Genomic DNA, 18,737 nt, shown 5'->3' on the forward strand with positions numbered 1-18,737 from the left:
CATTGCCGGATTGTAGCTGAAATAAAGGCATATATAACATGTCATTGCATTAAAGAGGCTAGCTAGGCCCAAATTATGATCACTACTCTGATCTTGCTGACTTTGAACACACTACTAATACTACCGAAGCTGATACCATTGCATAAAGTGGAAAGAGCCTCTGCTAGAAAGGTCAATTGCTTCTTCACTTTAAAGGCTTTATTATATAACCTGAATGGCTACTAAAAATGTGTATGGCAACTACTTGTCTTGTTCCCTGGATATTCCTTTCTTCAGAAGAAAAAGTGTAATCTTGATTAGGCACCATGATGTCTAAGGTCTCTTGGGATTATTAACATGTGATCACTATTCAGTATAACCCTAATAGCGGTCTAGTTGGGCGACCGCCTAGGGTTTCATTTTTAGGGGAAAACTAAATTTTTTATATAGTTTATATAAATTTTAAAAGAAATTTTTATATAATTTTAAAATTATATAAAATTTATTATAAAAAATAAAATAATTTTCAATAAATTTCTTTTAGGGAAACAATACCAGTAATTGGTCAATTAATAGTGATGTTTTCACTTATTAACAAAATTTATTCATCATTGAGAAAAATAATCGACAATTTAGATACAATATTGAGCGTAAAAAAGAAGAGTATGACATATTATTTCCTTCAATTTCCATTAGCCTTAACATAATTACGTAAAAAAATGTTCTTGAACAAAAAATTACAATGGTTATGATTTAAACTTCAACAAAAAATGATTCAAAATCAAAAACTATGATATTGAGTTATTTGAAAATATTTAATTGTTTTCCTAATGCGTTTACAACTTATAAAATAATATTAGCTATTGTTACTACTATAGCATATACTAAAAGAAGCTAATTTATCAAATTTGAAATGATTAAAATCCTATTTGAAACAATGACACAAGACAAATTAAATAAACTAACTTTGATTTCTATTGAAAATGATTATTTAAAAATCTTGGCCATGCACAAATAATTAATGATTTTGCCAAAAAAAATGCAAGAGGATCAAATTCAAGGGATTAAAAGAAGGGTATAATTTTTTCAATTCGCCCAAGACAACAAAAATCTCAGGGCCGGCCCTATCACTATTCCTGGAATTTCAGTAACAAGGAAGGACTTATGATTTAAAACAGGGATGCTGAATGTTGTTTCAGCTATCAAAAATATATTAATACACTCTTTGTCATAGGCAGTGCTACATATAATAAATGCTTATTACAGAATACCGGAATGTTAGCTTAACATTAGAAAACTATTTTGCACTAAGAGCACAATAGCTGTAAACCAATGAGCCCCCGTCATTTTCAAACTTTGATTACACATTAGTGCTTCATAACTTCCATCCCTATAATCAAGTAAGACTTTAATTACAATTTAGGTATGAGTCATGTGTCCCTTTATATTCCTCATTATTTTTATTGGCTTTTCTATTTCTGTTAACGTTTTCTTTTCCTTTCCTTTGACTTTCCTATTACGTTTCCTACTCCAAAGCACAGGAATATTAAAGATTTAGTGTGAAGAAGGCTTTTAAAAAGGCTATCAAGTCAGACTAGGTTTTTAAAAAGGCTAGACCGAGCCAAAATAAAAGCTTTTGATAGGCTATAAGTCAGGCTCAGACCTCAAAAATTCATCGTAGGCTAGGCTCAGGCCTTTTAAAGCCTGACCTAGCCTGGCCTATTCCTACCCCTAGTAGGCACTGACAATACTGTGTTTGGTTCCATATCTCAAATGTGGCTTTTCACGTTTGCTGAGAAGGTAATAGTTACTTCCACATTACAAATGTGATATTTTACTTCTCAAAGGACTTCTAAACACGCTACAAGCTGATTTGAGGGATTTCAGTCGTGAACCAATGCATTTCTCCCCTGCAGACATGGACTTGAGTGTTCAATTATAATTTGATGGATACAAATGTCTGACTAACAAACTCATTCAAAACCAGATCTATTGGTCAAGGAAATGGTACTATTAGACTAAGAAAGTTGCATATGAAAATTTGTGTTCTCCTATGGAGAATTCAACATTAAATAGTGCTTATACAATTTGATTTTTACATTTGTGCATTAAATAGCCAAACTGCAATAAATGTTATTTTATAGTTGGGATAACTAATTATGGAGATAATTACAACTATATAATCATGTAAGATCTATTGTTTTGAATGGCCAACAAATCTGTGCCAATAATAACAAATTTCTGCAATTTGTACCAATTAATAACTAATATTTTGCTAATCAATTCCATTGACATTCCCCCTCAAATTGATGTTGGTAAGTCTAAAAGCATCAATTTGCGAACTAGGAAATTATGGCGTTGATGTGTCAAGGATTTTGTGAGAATGTCAGCGAGTTGAACAGATGTAGAAACATGAGGCAAGGTGATAACTCAATGGTCATACACCTCCGGGTTGAGTGACAATCAACCTCTATGCGCTTTGTTCTTTCATGGTTAACGGGATTTGTGGCAATTTGAATGACACTTGTATCGTCAGCATGCAGTGAGTTAATTTTGCTTTTGAAAAACCAAGCTTTAAAAGGAGACCGCGCATCCAAATAATCTCAGAGCATGTAGCAGACATGGCACGATATTCTGCTTCAGTGGATGATTTGGAGACTGGGTCTTGTTTCTTGCATTTCCAAGAGATTGGAGCTTCCTTTAAGAACATACACCAGCTAGTAGAAGATTTTCGTGTGTCTGGACATCCAACCCAATTAGAAACACTGCATGCTTGAAGATGTGTTGATGCACCAGTAGGGAAGAAAAATCCATGACTGGAAATGCCAATTAGATAATTAATAATATGGTGTACTGCTAAAAGATGCAAATGCCGAGTAGGGAAGAAAAATCCATGATTGGAAGTACCAATTAGATAGTTAATAATATAGTGTGCTGCTAAAAGATGCAAATGCCTAGGAAATTGCATGAATTAGCTAACTATGTGAACAACAAATGAGATGTTAGGTCTGGTGATGGTTAGGTAAATAAGACTTTCAACTAGCTTACAATAGAAAGTTGGGTCTTGTAAAAGGTCACCTTCATCTCGTCGCAATTTTAGATTAATTTTTGGAGTGTCAGCAGGAGCAGAATTAGTAAGACCAACTAATTGAATTAGATCTTGAATATATTTGTGTTGATTGACAAAAATGTCTTTTTGTTGAAAGTGTACTTTTAATCCCAAGAAATAAGCGAGTTGACCAAGGTCTTTCATGTGAAAAGTTGAATGCAATAGTCTCTTGATTATACTAATAGTCTCTAGATTTGATCCGGTGACCATAATATCGTCCACATAAGCAAGAAGTATAACAATTCCTTTTAAGCTCCTTTGTATGAAAAGTTATCATACCTGCTTTGTATGAAGTAAAAACCAAGCAGTGTTGTGAGAAACTTTTCAAACCATATTCTTGGTGCCTGTTTTAATTCCTATAAAGAACGTTTTAGCTTGCAAACAACATTAGACAAAGGTGAAGGCATATCGGTAGGAAGTCTTAAGTAAATTTCCTCCTTGAGGTCACCATGGAGGAATGCGTTCTTAACATTCATTTGGTGTATTTGCCAAGTAAAATTATTTTTAATTTCAAGTGACTTAGATTTCATTAATAAAATCTGTTCAAAGTAAAATTATAAGATGGACAACAACTTTTCAAAATTGAAAAAAAAAAAAAAAGAAAACTCACCCTGAAACTAAAAATTAGAAATCACACAAAATGGGACCTTAATTGGTTACGAGTTGAATACCTAATGGGACCTTAATTTTTTACTTTCTCTTAACCAATTTATATCTGTGCCAACAACTCTAGTTTTTTTTTTTTTTATTTCTTAAATAAGAGTCCATCACTTGTATTATATTGTTATTTATTAAATAACTATTGTTTAATTAAAATAATGAGTTAATTTTATGTAATTATACTTACGTAGTACGATCTAAAGCTTTTGCTGCTTGAACTACTATCTCCACAAACACTTGGGTTGATTTCTCTCAAAACAGTGACAATATTTTAAATCTTGCAAAAATATCATACATTTTTAAATATTTATTGAATTATTTAATTTACTTTTTAATAATATATATAGTACATTAACATTAAAATACACTCTAACTAAATAAAATTTAAAGTAATTTTAGTGTTTAACCTGTGGGTCTAAATTTAGTTTAATTTAATTATCAAGTTTGTTCCCATTGTAAATAAGCTTCTTTTTTTTACTAAACTAGTCTGAAAGCATTTTTTTTTCAATTAATCCGTGTAAGGATAGAAAGAATTTTTATAAATTTCCTATTTATTTTTTAGTTAATTAGTGTGGTTTCCAATCATTGTTTATTTATTCTTCTGTGTGTGAGCAAGAGTCTGAACTTTCACTGTTAATTTTATCTCATATTAGACAGATTTATAAATTTCAATGTGCAATAGTAAGGAAAACTGTCAAGAAAATAAGGTTTTTTCATTTCTTTCTCTGATCGTTGCAGGTGTAACACTAGGAATTCATAATGAATTAATGAGCAGCAAAGGACCAGAGATATTGCTTCTTCCTCTAACTCTTCTCTAGTATCATTTAAAAAGTATGATGTTTTTCAAAGTTTTCGCGGTAAAGACACGTGATAACTTCACAAGCTATCTATATGATGCTTTGACTAGAGATAAAAGTGAAACTTTTATAGACAATTGGCTTGAAAAGGGAGATGAAATCTCACCAGCACTCATCAAAGCCATCGAAAATTCTCATACATCTATTGTCATCTTCTCAGAGAACTATGCTTCCTCAAAGTGGTGCTTAAATGAACTCAACAAGATTATGGAATTCAAGAAAGAAAAAGAACAAATGTGATACCGGTGTTTTACTAGGCAGATCCATTCCATGTAAGTCACCAGACAGGGAGCTGCAAGGAAGCCTTTGCTAAACACGAGGGACATTCCATGTACTGCAAATGGAAAGCTGCTCTCACGGAAGCAGCCAATTTATCTGGGTGGCACTCTCAAAATAGGTAAAATTTTCTGAAATAAAATAATGAGAAAGATGTCAAGTCATTGTTTTAAATTGAGTTTGCTGGGAGGAAAATACCACCTTGTGTGCGCTCAAGGTTCCCGATGAAGATTTATGACTGCTTTCAGCATGGACAACTTACCAATACCATGGTTACCAAAAAAAAATTGAGTTTGCCATATTTAACTCTAAATTGAGTGTACTTTTGTAGTACAACAACTTTCTTGCTAGTTTGTTTCATAGAAAAAGCAAAAGTTGGTTATGTTCTCTGAGTCAATGAATTTTCAATCCCCAATTATATGTTTTTGTTTCTTTCTCTACTTTACTACCATATTGATCATAGGTTTTGTACAATAATTTTGTGTAGTTTTGTTTTTCTTTCTTTTCAATTTGTTAGACTTATAACACATCATTTATTTCTCTGTTTCCCTTTTCTTATGCTAGAACTGAGTCTGAACTCCTTAAGGGCATTGTTCGAGATGTTTTGAAAAAATTGGCTCCTACGTACCCAAATCAGAGCAAAAGACTGGTTGGAATTGAGAAAAGTTATGAAGAAATTGAATCATTACTGAGAATTGGGTCAAGTGAAGTTATAACCCTTGGAATATGGGGCATGGGTGGCATTGGTAAAACCACCCTTGCTACTGCATTATATCACAAACTGTCTTATGATTTCGAAGGTCGTTGCTTCCTTGCAAATGTGAGGAAAAAATCAGACAAGCTCGAAGATTTACGTAATGAACTATTTTCTACATTATTAAAGGAAAACAAACGTCAGTTAGATGGTTTTGACATGAGCAGGCTTCAATATAAAAGTCTTTTCATTGTCCTGGATGATGTGTCTACCCGAGAGCAATTAGAAAAACTAATTGAAGAATATGATTTCATGGGAGCAGAAAGTAGAGTCATTGTTACAACTAGAGATAAGCACATACTTAGCACAAATCATAAAATATATCAGGTTGACAAATTGAACTGTGATCACTCTGTTGAGCTTTTCTGTTTTATTGTTTTTGGAGAAAAAAAACCTAAACAAGGGTATGAAGATCTATCAAGAAGAGTAATTTCCTATTGTGAAGTTGTTCCTTTGGCTTTAAAGGTTCTAGGAGCAAGTCTTCGTGAAAGAAATAAAGAAGCATGGGAATGTGAATTGAGAAAACTTGAAAAGTTTCCAGACATGAAAATTCTTAATGTATTAAAATTAAGTTATGATGGCTTGGATCGTCCTCAAAAGGATATATTTTTAGACATTGCATGTTTCTTCAAAGGAGAAGAAAGATACTGGGTAACAGGACTACTGGAAGCTTTTGATTTCTTTCCAACATCTGGGATAAAAGTCCTTTTAGATAAAGCTCTCATAACAATTTCAAATGCCAACCAAATAGAAATGCACGACTTAATACAAGAAATGGGTCAGGATCTATGAAGCACCGACACCGACATCGGACACGACACGGACACGAACACGTGGACACCTGAAATGTTGAAAATGTAGAACACGGACACGGCTATATATATATATATATAATTCAATAAAATAAAATTACATAAAATTAAATATGAGCGATATGCATAAAAGATCTAAATTGAAAATTAAGATTTATATATTCATCATCATCTCAAAAGAACTTTTCCTACGATAATGAGTCACAAAAAATACTAAAAATTATAAAGCAAGATGATGAATTAGCAACTTCAAGTCTTCAAGAATTCCACAAACTAGCCATCATCATTGAAAAAGACACCCTCTAACTCTGGTTCATCTAAAGACAAACTAGCAATTTCAAGAATACCACAATCATCAAGTGACCCAAAATCATCTCCAGCTACATCCCACATTTTAGTTTCCTCTTGATGATATTGTGGAGTATTCCTTGAGAGAAGTCGTAGGTTGCTATGAAAAGAAAAGAAAAGCTTGCGGGGAAGGAAAACCAGGCAGCAAGAAAAGAAAAGAAAAGCTTGCGGGGAAGGAAAACCAGAGGCATCAGGCAGCAAGAAAAGAAAAATCAGAGAATAAATAAGAAGCAAAGCTTACCTGCGCGGGGAAGGAAACCAATGCGGCAATGGAGGTGCTTGCGGGAAGAAGAAGGAGAAGACACAGAATGGCAGGTATTTTTTTTGTAAGCATTTTAAAATAAATAATAAAAAAACCTAAGGCTCTTAATGGGCCGCGACGCGCGTGTCTACGTGGTGGGCCGCGTCCAAACAGAGGTGTCCTCCTGTTCAACCGCGTCCGGTGACGGCGCCGGCGACGGACACCGCGTCGCACCGGAGTCGTACGCGCATGGGTGTCCGGTGCGAGTCCGACACGGGACACGCCGATGATGAGCCGCGTCCGTGCTTCATAGGTCAGGATATTGTTCAAGAATCCGAAAAATACCCTGGAAAAAGAAGTCGGTTGTGGAAACATGAGGAAGTGCTTGATGTATTGAAATATAACAAGGTAAGTGGTAGATGCAATTGTTATATTAGATAATATGTATCCTTTTTTGAATGTAGCTAGTCTTAGCTAATTGTTATTCATTTATTCTAATGTTTGTTTGTCAGGGAACTAATGATGTTCAAGGCATAATTTTAGATTTGGATAAATTGATAGGGGATCTATATTTGAGCTCTGATTTCCTTGCAAAGATGGCTAACCTGAGATTTCTTAAAATCCATAAAAAGTGCAGGTGGCATGACAGATATAATGTGTACCTTGGTGATGATCTTGAGTCATTGTCCGATAAATTGGGGTACCTTCACTAGGATAGATGTTCTCTTAAGTCTTGGCCACCTAACTTTTGTGCAGAACAACTTGTAGAGCTTCGCATGAGTTTTACAGATGTTAAAAAGCTTTCGGACGGAGTTCAGGTATGAAAATATGGCTATGCATGATACATTTTGCTCAGATTTTTCTTTAAGTTAAGGTTCACAATTATGATTTTGGAAATTTCTAAACAGTGTGATGCATCTTTTTGCAGAATCTTATGAAATTAAAGTCAATTGACCTTTCATTTTCCGACAAGCTGGTGGAGATCACAGACTTATCTAAGGCAGAAAAACTTGAAAAAGTTTCTCTTGCTTGCTGTTATCGCTTGCGTCAGCTACACTCATCCACGTTATCTCTTCCCAAGCTTGCATATTTGAATCAAAAGTACTGCAGAAATATTGAAAACCTTGAAAGCAATGTTCATTCAAAATCTGTCAATGAACTGACACTCAGTCATTGTTTATCGCTCGAGAAATTTTCAGTGACATCATATGAAATAAAAGTATTGAGCTTATCTAACACCTATGAAGCACCGATACCGACACCGACACCGACATCGGACACGACACGGACACGGACACGTGGACACCTGAAATGTTGAAAATGTAAGACACGGACACGGCTATATATATATATATATAATTAAATAAAATAAAATTACATAAAATTAAATATGAGCGATATGCATAAAAGATCTAAATTTAAAATCAAGATTTATATATTCATCATCTCAAAAGAACTTTTCCTACGATAATGAGTCACAAAAAATACTAAAAATTATAAAGCAAGATGATGAATTAACAACTTCAAGTCTTCAAGAATTCCACAAACTAGCCATCATCATTGAAAAAGACACCTCTAACTCTGGTTCATCTAAAGACAAACTAGCAATTTCAAGAATACCACAATCATCAAGTGACCCAAAATCATCTCCAGCTACATCCCACATTTTAGTTTCCTCTTGATGATATTGTGGAGTATTCCTTGAGAGAAGTCGTAGGTTGCTATGAACAAATACTAAATCTTCAGCTCTATGTGGTGTCATCTTGTTTCTCTTTAAAGAATGGATAAATGAATATGTACTCCAATTCCTTTCACAACAAGAAGATGAACAAGGTTGCGCAAGTAGCTTAAGGGCAATCTTTTGAAGTATTGGAGCATTAATGCCATGAACTAGCCACCAAGCTTTTGGATCCATTTGACCTCTATCATTTAAAGAATCAAGATCATCAAAGCCTTCTCTTCCATCCGAGAAGTTGGCAAACTCAATATTCACTTTCCTCCTTACATCCACATCAAGAAAGAACCTCTTAAAGCATTTTAATCTTTCACGAGTGAGTTCCATGTCTTGATGTGGAGGAACTCGATTAGAATCTTCACTTAACCATTCATGACTATAATATCTACAATTAAAAAGAAATATATACATGATTAAAATTTATGTAATTCTAAAAAAAATGTAAGTAAAAAAGTATAGAGTCAATTACCTAGGATTTAAAGAATGAGCTAAACAATGGAGAGGAGTGCTACTCTTAGTCCAACGGTCAATTAATATGGAGTGCACTACCTCATAAAAGGTTGATCCTTCACTCTCTTCCTTTCTCTCATATTGATATATGGCATTCTTCACTTTTTCAATCATTGAATCCCACATCTCATATACTAGATGGAGAGATGAAGCTTTTGTATCCGTTCTTCTAAGAACATCATAGATAGGGCTAGTGAAAGAAAGAATATAATCAACCTTATCCCACCATTTATCATCTAACAAAGTATCTTTCACAAATTTAGCCTTTGCAACATCATCTTCCTTATAAGAAGACCATTGGTCACTAATGACCATTTCTTGGAGTCCTTTCTTCAATTGCTTGAATCTCTTGAGCATTACAATAGTGGAGACAAATCTTGTTGGAGCAATGGATAACAATTTCAATGAATTGAAAATTGATAGTCTCATAGAGTGACTCATGACAAAGTTTTTCACAAACATTGCATCATCCGCAATTTGGGTGATCCAAGAACATTCTTCATAAGCAACATTATTTTTTTCTGTATTCTTGGCTGCACATATGTTCTTCAAAGCAAGATTTAATGTATGGACAACACATGGAGTCCAATAAATTGAAGGAAACTCAGCCTCAATTATTAAACCTGCTACTTTACAAACGGCTGCATTATCCATCACAATTTGCACAACATTTGAGTGTCCGACCTCCATAATTACCTCCCTCATATGTTTGGCAATGAAATCCTTGTCTTTGATCTCATTTGAACAATCAATGGCCTTTAAAAACATAGGTCCACTCTCCGTGACAACCATGAAATTAATAAGAGATCTTCTTTGCGGGTCACTCCATCCATCACTAACAATGCTCACACCCTTCTGGCTCCATGCATTTTTAATTGGTTGTAAGAAATTCTCCACATGTCTTCTCTCGTTTTGAAGTAATGTTGTCCTTAATTTATTATAACCTGGAGGTTGGTAACCACTGATCTGATTGTTGGCAGCATAGGCAAATGCCTTCCTATAATGAGGATTTCTTGCTAAATGAAAAGGCAGCCCCGAAGAGTAAAACATCCTAGCAATTTCATGATCAAGTGTCTCTCTAGCTTGCAAATTAAAGGCATTTTCTACAGATGATGTCTTTCTCTTTTTTGGATCAACACCAAGAGTGTTTGTATCCATTTGGTGTTGAGTAGAAACTGGAGGCAATGACACAGATTTTGTTTTTGACCTCTCCACCCTCAATGTAGCCTTCTTGTCTATCTTCTTCAAATCTATAAGTTTGGCAACTGTTACCTTTTGACAAACTCTAACTCCCTTTCCTGTCATCTTCAACAAGTGCGCCCTCACTCTAGTGTAAGACCCATTAAAGGTAAAATCACAAATATTGCATTTTATCTCATAATTTCCACCACCAGCTACACTTTTTATCTTTGTAACATAGGTCCATAAAGGTTTGGTATCATCATCTTGTTCTTTAGCTTGACTAGGACTAGAAGCACTCATCTCTACAACAATTTAAAAAAATAAAAAATTAATGTAAATAATTTCTAAATAAAAAACAAACAACAAAAAGCAATTTGTAATCAATGTTGACCGGGAATGTGAAAATAAATAAGTTCCAAAAACATGTACATGACAAATACATAACAAATTTAAGTAAATATTTGACTATTTACTTTCACATTGAAAAATTAATTTTAAAATTTAACTTTAGAAAGAAATTCTAAGTTGAGCATCTTTACATAACTTTTGGATTTAACAAAAAAATTCATTTTCAATTTTACTATTAACTTATTTTTTAAATAAAAATATCCAAAACACATGTGCAAATTGCTTCAATACAACTTGTCTCACAGCATTAAAGCACAGGAATTTAATTACACACAGTACCCTTGCAGCCATCCACACATATCACCAAGAAAAAAACACACACCACTGCTCCACACGATTTGGAAAGCGAGAAAGCTGATCATCACTAACTTTAATTAAAGCATTTTAGAAATATAATCCATTTTTTTAAATTAACCGTAGAAATATCGTCACTCTTTAAATCTCTTGAGTCTTTAATTTAGAGAAGCTAAATTCAAAATAGAAATATCAAGAAAGCAACATGTGGGGATCAAAAGTAAAGAGACTCCCAAAAAGCATCAGGCCAACAAGGGAGTCTCTCAATTGAGGAATATTTTCCTGGTTTTCAAAATAAAGTGGAAGGCCTACGTGTTTTTTCAATGAGAAGTTGTTTTTTACAATAAAATAAAGGTAAATGCATTTAAGAGGGAAAAGTGGTATGCGTGTGTGAGAGAGAGAAAACAGTCTTTACAATAAAATAAAGTGGGAATGAAAATAAGATAGTTGTTTATTTTTGGTCGAAGAGATATACATTTTGGTTGTGCCAACATTGGTACAATTTATTTGTTTAGGTAGGTACATTTGATTAATCGGTATACGGTGTTATTGAAGGCTCGAAAATTGATTTGAAAATTCTTTCATATTTGGTGTTGTACTTGTCATGTCCATTCATGAAAAAGGTATTTTGTTTGCACTAGTCCTACTAGACCGATTAAGTTTTCACAGATTATAACCAATAATAATGAGGAAACAAGTGACTAGGTAACAAAAAATAGTGGCTTAATTTGCAAGGAAAAGAAAGAAAAAAAGGGTTTATCTAAAAAGTGATGAAAGCTAAAGGATAATAGACGTTGGAAGCTTGAAAGGAATGAGGTTTTGTGGGGTTTCTCTTTGTCTACATGTCTTTTGAGGGAATTAAGAGATGCCCCATATTGTCTTTCAGTATCAAAGAAACTAACGTTTGTCACAGAATCCACCAATATATAATTAATTAATTAATTAATTAATTAATATATAGTATATGTTTAGTGGGGCTTCTCACTTGACCTTTACCAAAACCAATACAAAAAGAAAAGGATGGGAGTGCAGTAAGGTGGACAGTTGTTTATCTTTTGAAATAAGATGGATAAATAATTAAATAGTGAAGTTGACTATTTCACAGCAAAAAAGGTAAATGCATTTAGAAGCTCCTAGATGTTGGCATGTCATATTCTAATGAATAAGCCTTTGTAAAGTGGTATGTGTGTGTGTGTGAAAGAGAGAAAACAGCCTTTACGTGCTGAGAAGTTGCTTTTTACAATAAAATAAAAAAAATGGAGAAACGTGTAATACCCAGCGGATAATAGCCAAAGAGAGAGAATGTGTAAATGTTTAAAGAATAAAGTGGAAAACCAGAGGCATCAGGCAGCAAGAAAAGAAAAATCAGAGAAGAAATAGGAAGCAAAGCTTACCTGCGCGGGGAAGGAAACCAATGCGGCAATGGAGGTGCTTGCGGGAAGAAGAAGGAGAAGACACAGAACGACAGAAGAGGTATTTTTTTTGTAAGCATTTTAAAATAAATAATAAAAAAACCTAAGGCTCTTAATGGGCAATGACGCACGTGTCTACGTGGTGGGTCGCGTCCAACCAGAGGTGTCTTCCTAATCAACCGCGTCTGGTGACGGCGGAGGCGACGGACACCGCGTCGCACCAGAATCGTACGCGCATGGGTGTCCGGTGCGAGTCCGACACGGGACACGCCGGTGATGAGCCGCGTCCGTGCTTCATAGTCTAACACTGCTATAAAGTGCATTGTCAGCATCAATTGGTGACTTATTGTCTTTAGAAGTGTTAGACCTAAGTAGGAGCAAACTTAAGAGCTTTCCTGAAAACATCAAAAACCTTTCAAAGTTAACATGGCTACAATTAGAAGGTTTGTGAGAAACTCGTGTCTCTGCCAGAGCTTCCATCATCCTTGAGAAAGCTTAATTTAAATTATTGCTGGGAACTCGAATCTCTGTCAGAGCTTCCACCGTCCCTGAGAGAACTTCCTTTAGATAATTACAAGAAACTTGTGTCTCTGCCAGAGCTTCCACTGACTGTGAAAAAGGTGACTGCCTATAACTGCATTTCTCTGAAGACAAACATCACACAAGGACTAAATATCTTAAAAATTCTGAGTTTGGTAGTCTTGATTATTTCATCTTTCCGGGAGACCATGTCAACAAAGAGTGTGAGTTTAATGCAATAAAGAGTTTAATAACTATTTCTTATCTTCCTAAATCTGACTTGTTCGGTTTCATTTACTGCATCATTTTTTTCCGGGAAAGATAGTTGTTGGCATAATGATGGTTCAATTCATATCTATCAAAGTAGGATAGAGCTGGGCCTGGAAAACATACCTATGCGATGCTTTAGCCATTTAGATTCAGCTCACATGTTCTTTTCTTATGTTGACATTAGCCGATTCGGCAGAATAAGTGAAGTAAATGATCAATTTGGCAACATAACATTTAAATTTGAACTTGAAGTCAATAAAGACAGCATAAAAGGGTGTGGGATTGATAGGAAGAAGGACGTACGTGAGGAAGAAGCAAGAAGGACGTATACGAGGAAGAAGCAGGAGTGTCCAACTGGCATGAGGGCTAACTCAAGATGTGAGATCCTGTCCATGCATCCCATGAACACACAGGGGCATTGATCTTGTCTAGGCATGATCAGGTACACATAGAGGCCACAACAGGTACTAAGGTAGTCATCATAGCATCCTTAAACTCTTCCCATATTAAGGTAAGGAGAACTAAGATTTATCTCGCTAATCATACAACTATCATCAATAATCATTTAGGTCACCTACCTTGCGCAAGAATGCTCACTCTCGAACTCTTCCATGCTTAGTGATTAACGCCCTACTAACTACCTTACTCGCTTCTTAAGGTTTCACACTAAACCTCTTAACTATTTTTCACAAGTTTTCCAACTACTCTATACCAAACATTTTCCAAGAACTATGGTTACAAGTTTCTATAGGTCCTACACCTAGAAGATTCTCAATCTCACACTTAGGTGGTAACTAAGCATATCCTTAAGGAACACAAGCACATGACTTACTAAGTTTAACTTTCGTTTACAAATAACAAGGATCATACATACTCACGTATTTCCTCTCGAAACATCTTAACGTGATTGACAACGGCGAAGTCTCTCTCTATTCGTAACAGAAGTAATAACATGACAATATATCAAATAGTTTAACAAGACATGATTGGAAGATGAGCAACTCATAACAAGATGAACACTCGATTGATTAGGAGACAATACTTTTAAATCAAGAATGATCACTTATCCAGAATCAACAACAGATATTCCAAATGAATTTTAGAAATGAAAATATGATCACAATGTACGCACATATGGAGACATCAACTATCGCTTGATTGTGATAGAAACATCAATAATCCACTTGTTTGATGTAGGCTCATAACACAAAGAATGAATTATACTCAAGCATGCAAGTGTAATCGAGTTACTTGACTTCAACACGCAACACAAAAATAGGTTGCCCTAGAATCAGAAGGTACAATCAAAGAGTATTCTTTATGAATTATATCTCGATATGAGTAATCAAACTATAGAGTATTAGCATCACTAAGAACAAAAAATCACAAACAACCATACTCTCTATGCAATTAAGGTAGAACATCATACTACAAGTATACATAGAATTATAAGGTTCATATAACAAGTATATAACAAACATATAAGAATAAAGAATTAAATAGTCACTAAGGATGTATTAAGGAATCACAAACTTCAATAACTACACACAAAATAAAGGGAGTTAAGTAGTCATGTGTTTACACATCAAGAAAGGCACACTCATCCAAGACATATATATGGTTCAAAAGGTTTTCACAACACTAATCCACACATCAAGATGCAAATAAGTTTATTAACAACATACACGCAGGAAGATAAGGGCTCATTAAGGCATTATCCATCAATATCAAGGCTTCTTGCATCATCTAACGGCTTGCCATAATGTCCAACCGCAATTCAAAAATTATAGAGATGGTCAGTCTCATAACTCATGACTCAACAATGGATTTATGGTATAGCAAACATTAAGGATGCAAGACACATGCAAGCATTATTAGTAAGTCTCATTTGATCGTACATAAGAAAATACAAATAATAATTTAAGCATGCTAAACAAAAGTACTCATAAGTAACCACACAGAGTGCACATCAGAATACAGTAAGCACATAACACACTAGCCAAAAGGTTCAACCTGCTCTGATACCACTAAATGTGACACCCTCTACCCCTCACATATATATACTAATAAAGGAATACAAATTCAAATATGAATTAAAAGTATTTTTAAAACATTTTTAAATGCAAGTCTTTCAAAGGGGTAAAAGACTCACATTCACTTTCTTCTACATCATATTCAAACTTGTCCAAATAAATAATAAAGTCATCTAGGCTTAAACAAGGTCGTCTAAGACTTCATACAATTAATATAAAACCCTATACCCCCAATGTCATATCCTATCAGAGCGTTATGCCCCGACGTCCTTCAACACAAGGTTCCTTAAAACAATTCACCTAGTCAACTGCTCCCCCGAACACAAAGTTCAAGATCATCACAGGATCCAAACACAAACAACACACAGGGAGTGAGTTATCACATTCCTAAATAATGGATAGAAACAAGATAAAATGTAGGTATAAATATCAAATAAACAAAATACAACTTACTTAAGCATCATTCACGTTATTTCACCACTTTGTCACACAACATTACATCGCAACACCACACATCTCATTAGTTTTCACAGCATTCACGTATTCAAGGATCAACACACAATATCACCAAGTCAATCAATATCGATCAATACACAAGTGTTATGCAACATATATACTAAGACTCAATCTTATATGCAATGTGGTACCATGTCAGTGAAAAATCACGTCGGGTGCCTAGGAGTACATGACAAGACAAACCACACACTAGCAAGTCAGGTTACTCTCACTAGGTAAGATCATAGGGAGACCAGTCAGGGTCATAGTATTTTGCGAGAATGCTCCAACCTGTGACACCCTCTACCCCAACATATATATAAATAAACAAAATATATAAAAATATTGGTAACCAAATTCACACGGGTAAAAGGTTCACATTCACTTCACTATTATCGATTAAAACTTATTAAAACATATTCGGCTCAAAATAAGGCCGTCAAAATTTACATAGATATTTTATTAAATCAGTGAAATAAAATAAAATAGACTAACATCATGCAACTAATATAAAAACTTATGTCTCACTGTCACATTCTATCAGAGCGCTGTGTCTCGACGTCCTTCAGCATAATGTTCCTTAAAGCAATTCACCAAGTCATCTGCTCCCCCCGAACACAAAGTTCAAGATCATCACAGGATCCAAACACAAACAACACACAGGGAGTGAGTTATCACATTCCTAACTAATAGAGAAACAAGACAGCTAGATATACATATCATATAAACCAAATAAAACTTACTTACACATAATTCACGTAATTCTACCACTTTGTCATTCAAAGTTCACTTTCCATCCATCAATCACACTTTTCAATCATCAATCACATTACACAAGAATCACACGCTCTGATCAAGACATAATAACACATCAATTTCATAATAAACAATTAGCAAGCGCATGAAACAGTTATGCTAAGACTCAAGCCTATATGCAATGTGGTACCATGTCAGTGAAAAACCTCGTCGGGCGCCTAGGAGTACATGACAAGACAAACCACACACTAGCAAGTCAAGTCACTCTCACTAGGTAATATCATAGGGAGACCAGTCAGGGTCACAGTGTTTTGCGAGAATGCTCCAACCATATGGGATCAACATAGGCTTAAAGGAGCACTCAAACCGTGTGACCCCCAAGACTTACACTCCGAAGAGTCTGTTAGGGACTCTCCCTCTTAATTCAAGTCCAACCTAGAAAATATTTTAGCACACAGACTCTATGAATTGTACAAAACACACCACTCCTCAATTGTTCTCAAAATAATTTTAACTCGTCGCCCTTTAAGGGTTTTATCATTAACTCGTCGCCCTTAAAGGGACTTAACATCAACTCGTCGCCCAAAAAGAGACTTAGCATCAACTCGTCACCCTAAAAGGGACTTAACATCAACTCGTCGCCCTAAAAGGGACTTAGCATTAACTCGCAGCCCTTGAAGGGACTTATGATCGTGTGATTGTACAATTCATAGTTCACAACTCTATGCACACATCTCATCTCAATACACATGTATTTCATCATCCGTCACATGTTCAATTTATCACATACTCACGATTTGAATCATCATTTCATAACCTCAACATAACAATTTATACAAAAGATTTTATCACAACATGGGATGTAAAACCTCTAAAATAGTTTCTCACAATTGTATCAAAATCAATTAATCAAAATCATGGGTTAAAGACAAAGACATCAAGAGCTCTCAAGTTTATCAATCAATTCTAATCAGGACATCAATTGGTACATATAACACAATAATATTGTATTCATAATCATAAATAAAAATTATAATTCAATCAACATTCCAAAATAAACTCAAATTTAGTTCTCTAAGGATCCCTACACATATTCTCACTAACCCCTAATTGTGAATAACTCATCCCTTACCTCTAAGCGGACTCACGTGTCTTCCCACAGCGATAGCGTCATCTCTAACGGTTCCCTAAGATTCCTCCAGTTTTTCCTCTGACTGCTCCGATATAATTCCCAAACGTCAGAGAAACAGAGAAAGGATTAAAGCATCCATTTGGACTATCTTCATGCGATTCATTTTTCTCCCTCCACGAACATTATCTCACAAATCCCAACAGTCAAAGAGTGCACAACTGAATTTCGAACAACATATCCAAATTTTACGACAATCCAACGGTTAACGAAACCGAGATAGTAGTTTTACCAAGACAGCTCTGGGTTTCTGCGGGAAAGAAAAATGCTACAATACGAGGGGTATTTCTCTTATCTCAGACGTGATATCGAAATTCCCAACGGTGAGAATGCTCAAAAATGGGTTGCGAACATGGTTTTTAAATTTCACGACGATCCAACGGTGAATGAGTCCGAGATCGGCATTTTTCTGAGACAGGTTTGGTGGCCTGTGGAAAAAAGAGAGAGTTTTGGGAGAGGAAGAGAGAAAAAACGATTAGCAGGCAGAGGAGGCTGAGAAGTCAGTCTGAAAACTGACCTAGCATGTCGCTATTTATAACTAAGGGTATTCACGACCTATTATTTACTTTATTTATTTATTTTTATTATTTTATAAAAAAAGAAACTCTATTTTATTCTCCATCAAATGAATAATAAAATACCCTTCTTATTTTCTATCAAACCATTATTTTATTATAACTATTTTTCTTTTTTTATTTAATTATAAAACATCATTATTCTCTAAAATTTTATATACTAAAAAAAAAATGGGATGTTACACAACCATATGGGATAAACATAGGCTTAAAGAAGCACTCAAACCAGGTAATCCCCAAGGCCTACACTCCGAAGAGTCCGTCAGGGCCTCTCCCTCCTAATTCAGGTCTAACCCAAAAAATATTTTTGCACACAGACTCTA

General features: G+C 34.8%; 1 protein-coding gene across 1 annotated transcript; it reads right to left on the reverse strand.

Moving 5' to 3' along the window:
* Positions 1–9,391: 9,391 nt before the first annotated feature.
* Positions 9,392–12,875, reverse strand: LOC121174114 (uncharacterized). Its single transcript, XM_041012603.1, has 3 exons — positions 12,758–12,875; positions 9,498–10,765; positions 9,392–9,415 (listed from the first exon to the last, which is right to left on the reverse strand). Exons 1-3 carry the CDS (start codon positions 12,873–12,875, stop codon positions 9,392–9,394), a joined length of 1,410 nt encoding a protein of 469 aa, XP_040868537.1.
* Positions 12,876–18,737: the final 5,862 nt, after the last annotated feature.

This window comes from Glycine max, chromosome 2, assembly GCF_000004515.6.
Source record: "Glycine max cultivar Williams 82 chromosome 2, Glycine_max_v4.0, whole genome shotgun sequence".
Classification (NCBI taxonomy): domain Eukaryota; kingdom Viridiplantae; phylum Streptophyta; class Magnoliopsida; order Fabales; family Fabaceae; genus Glycine; species Glycine max.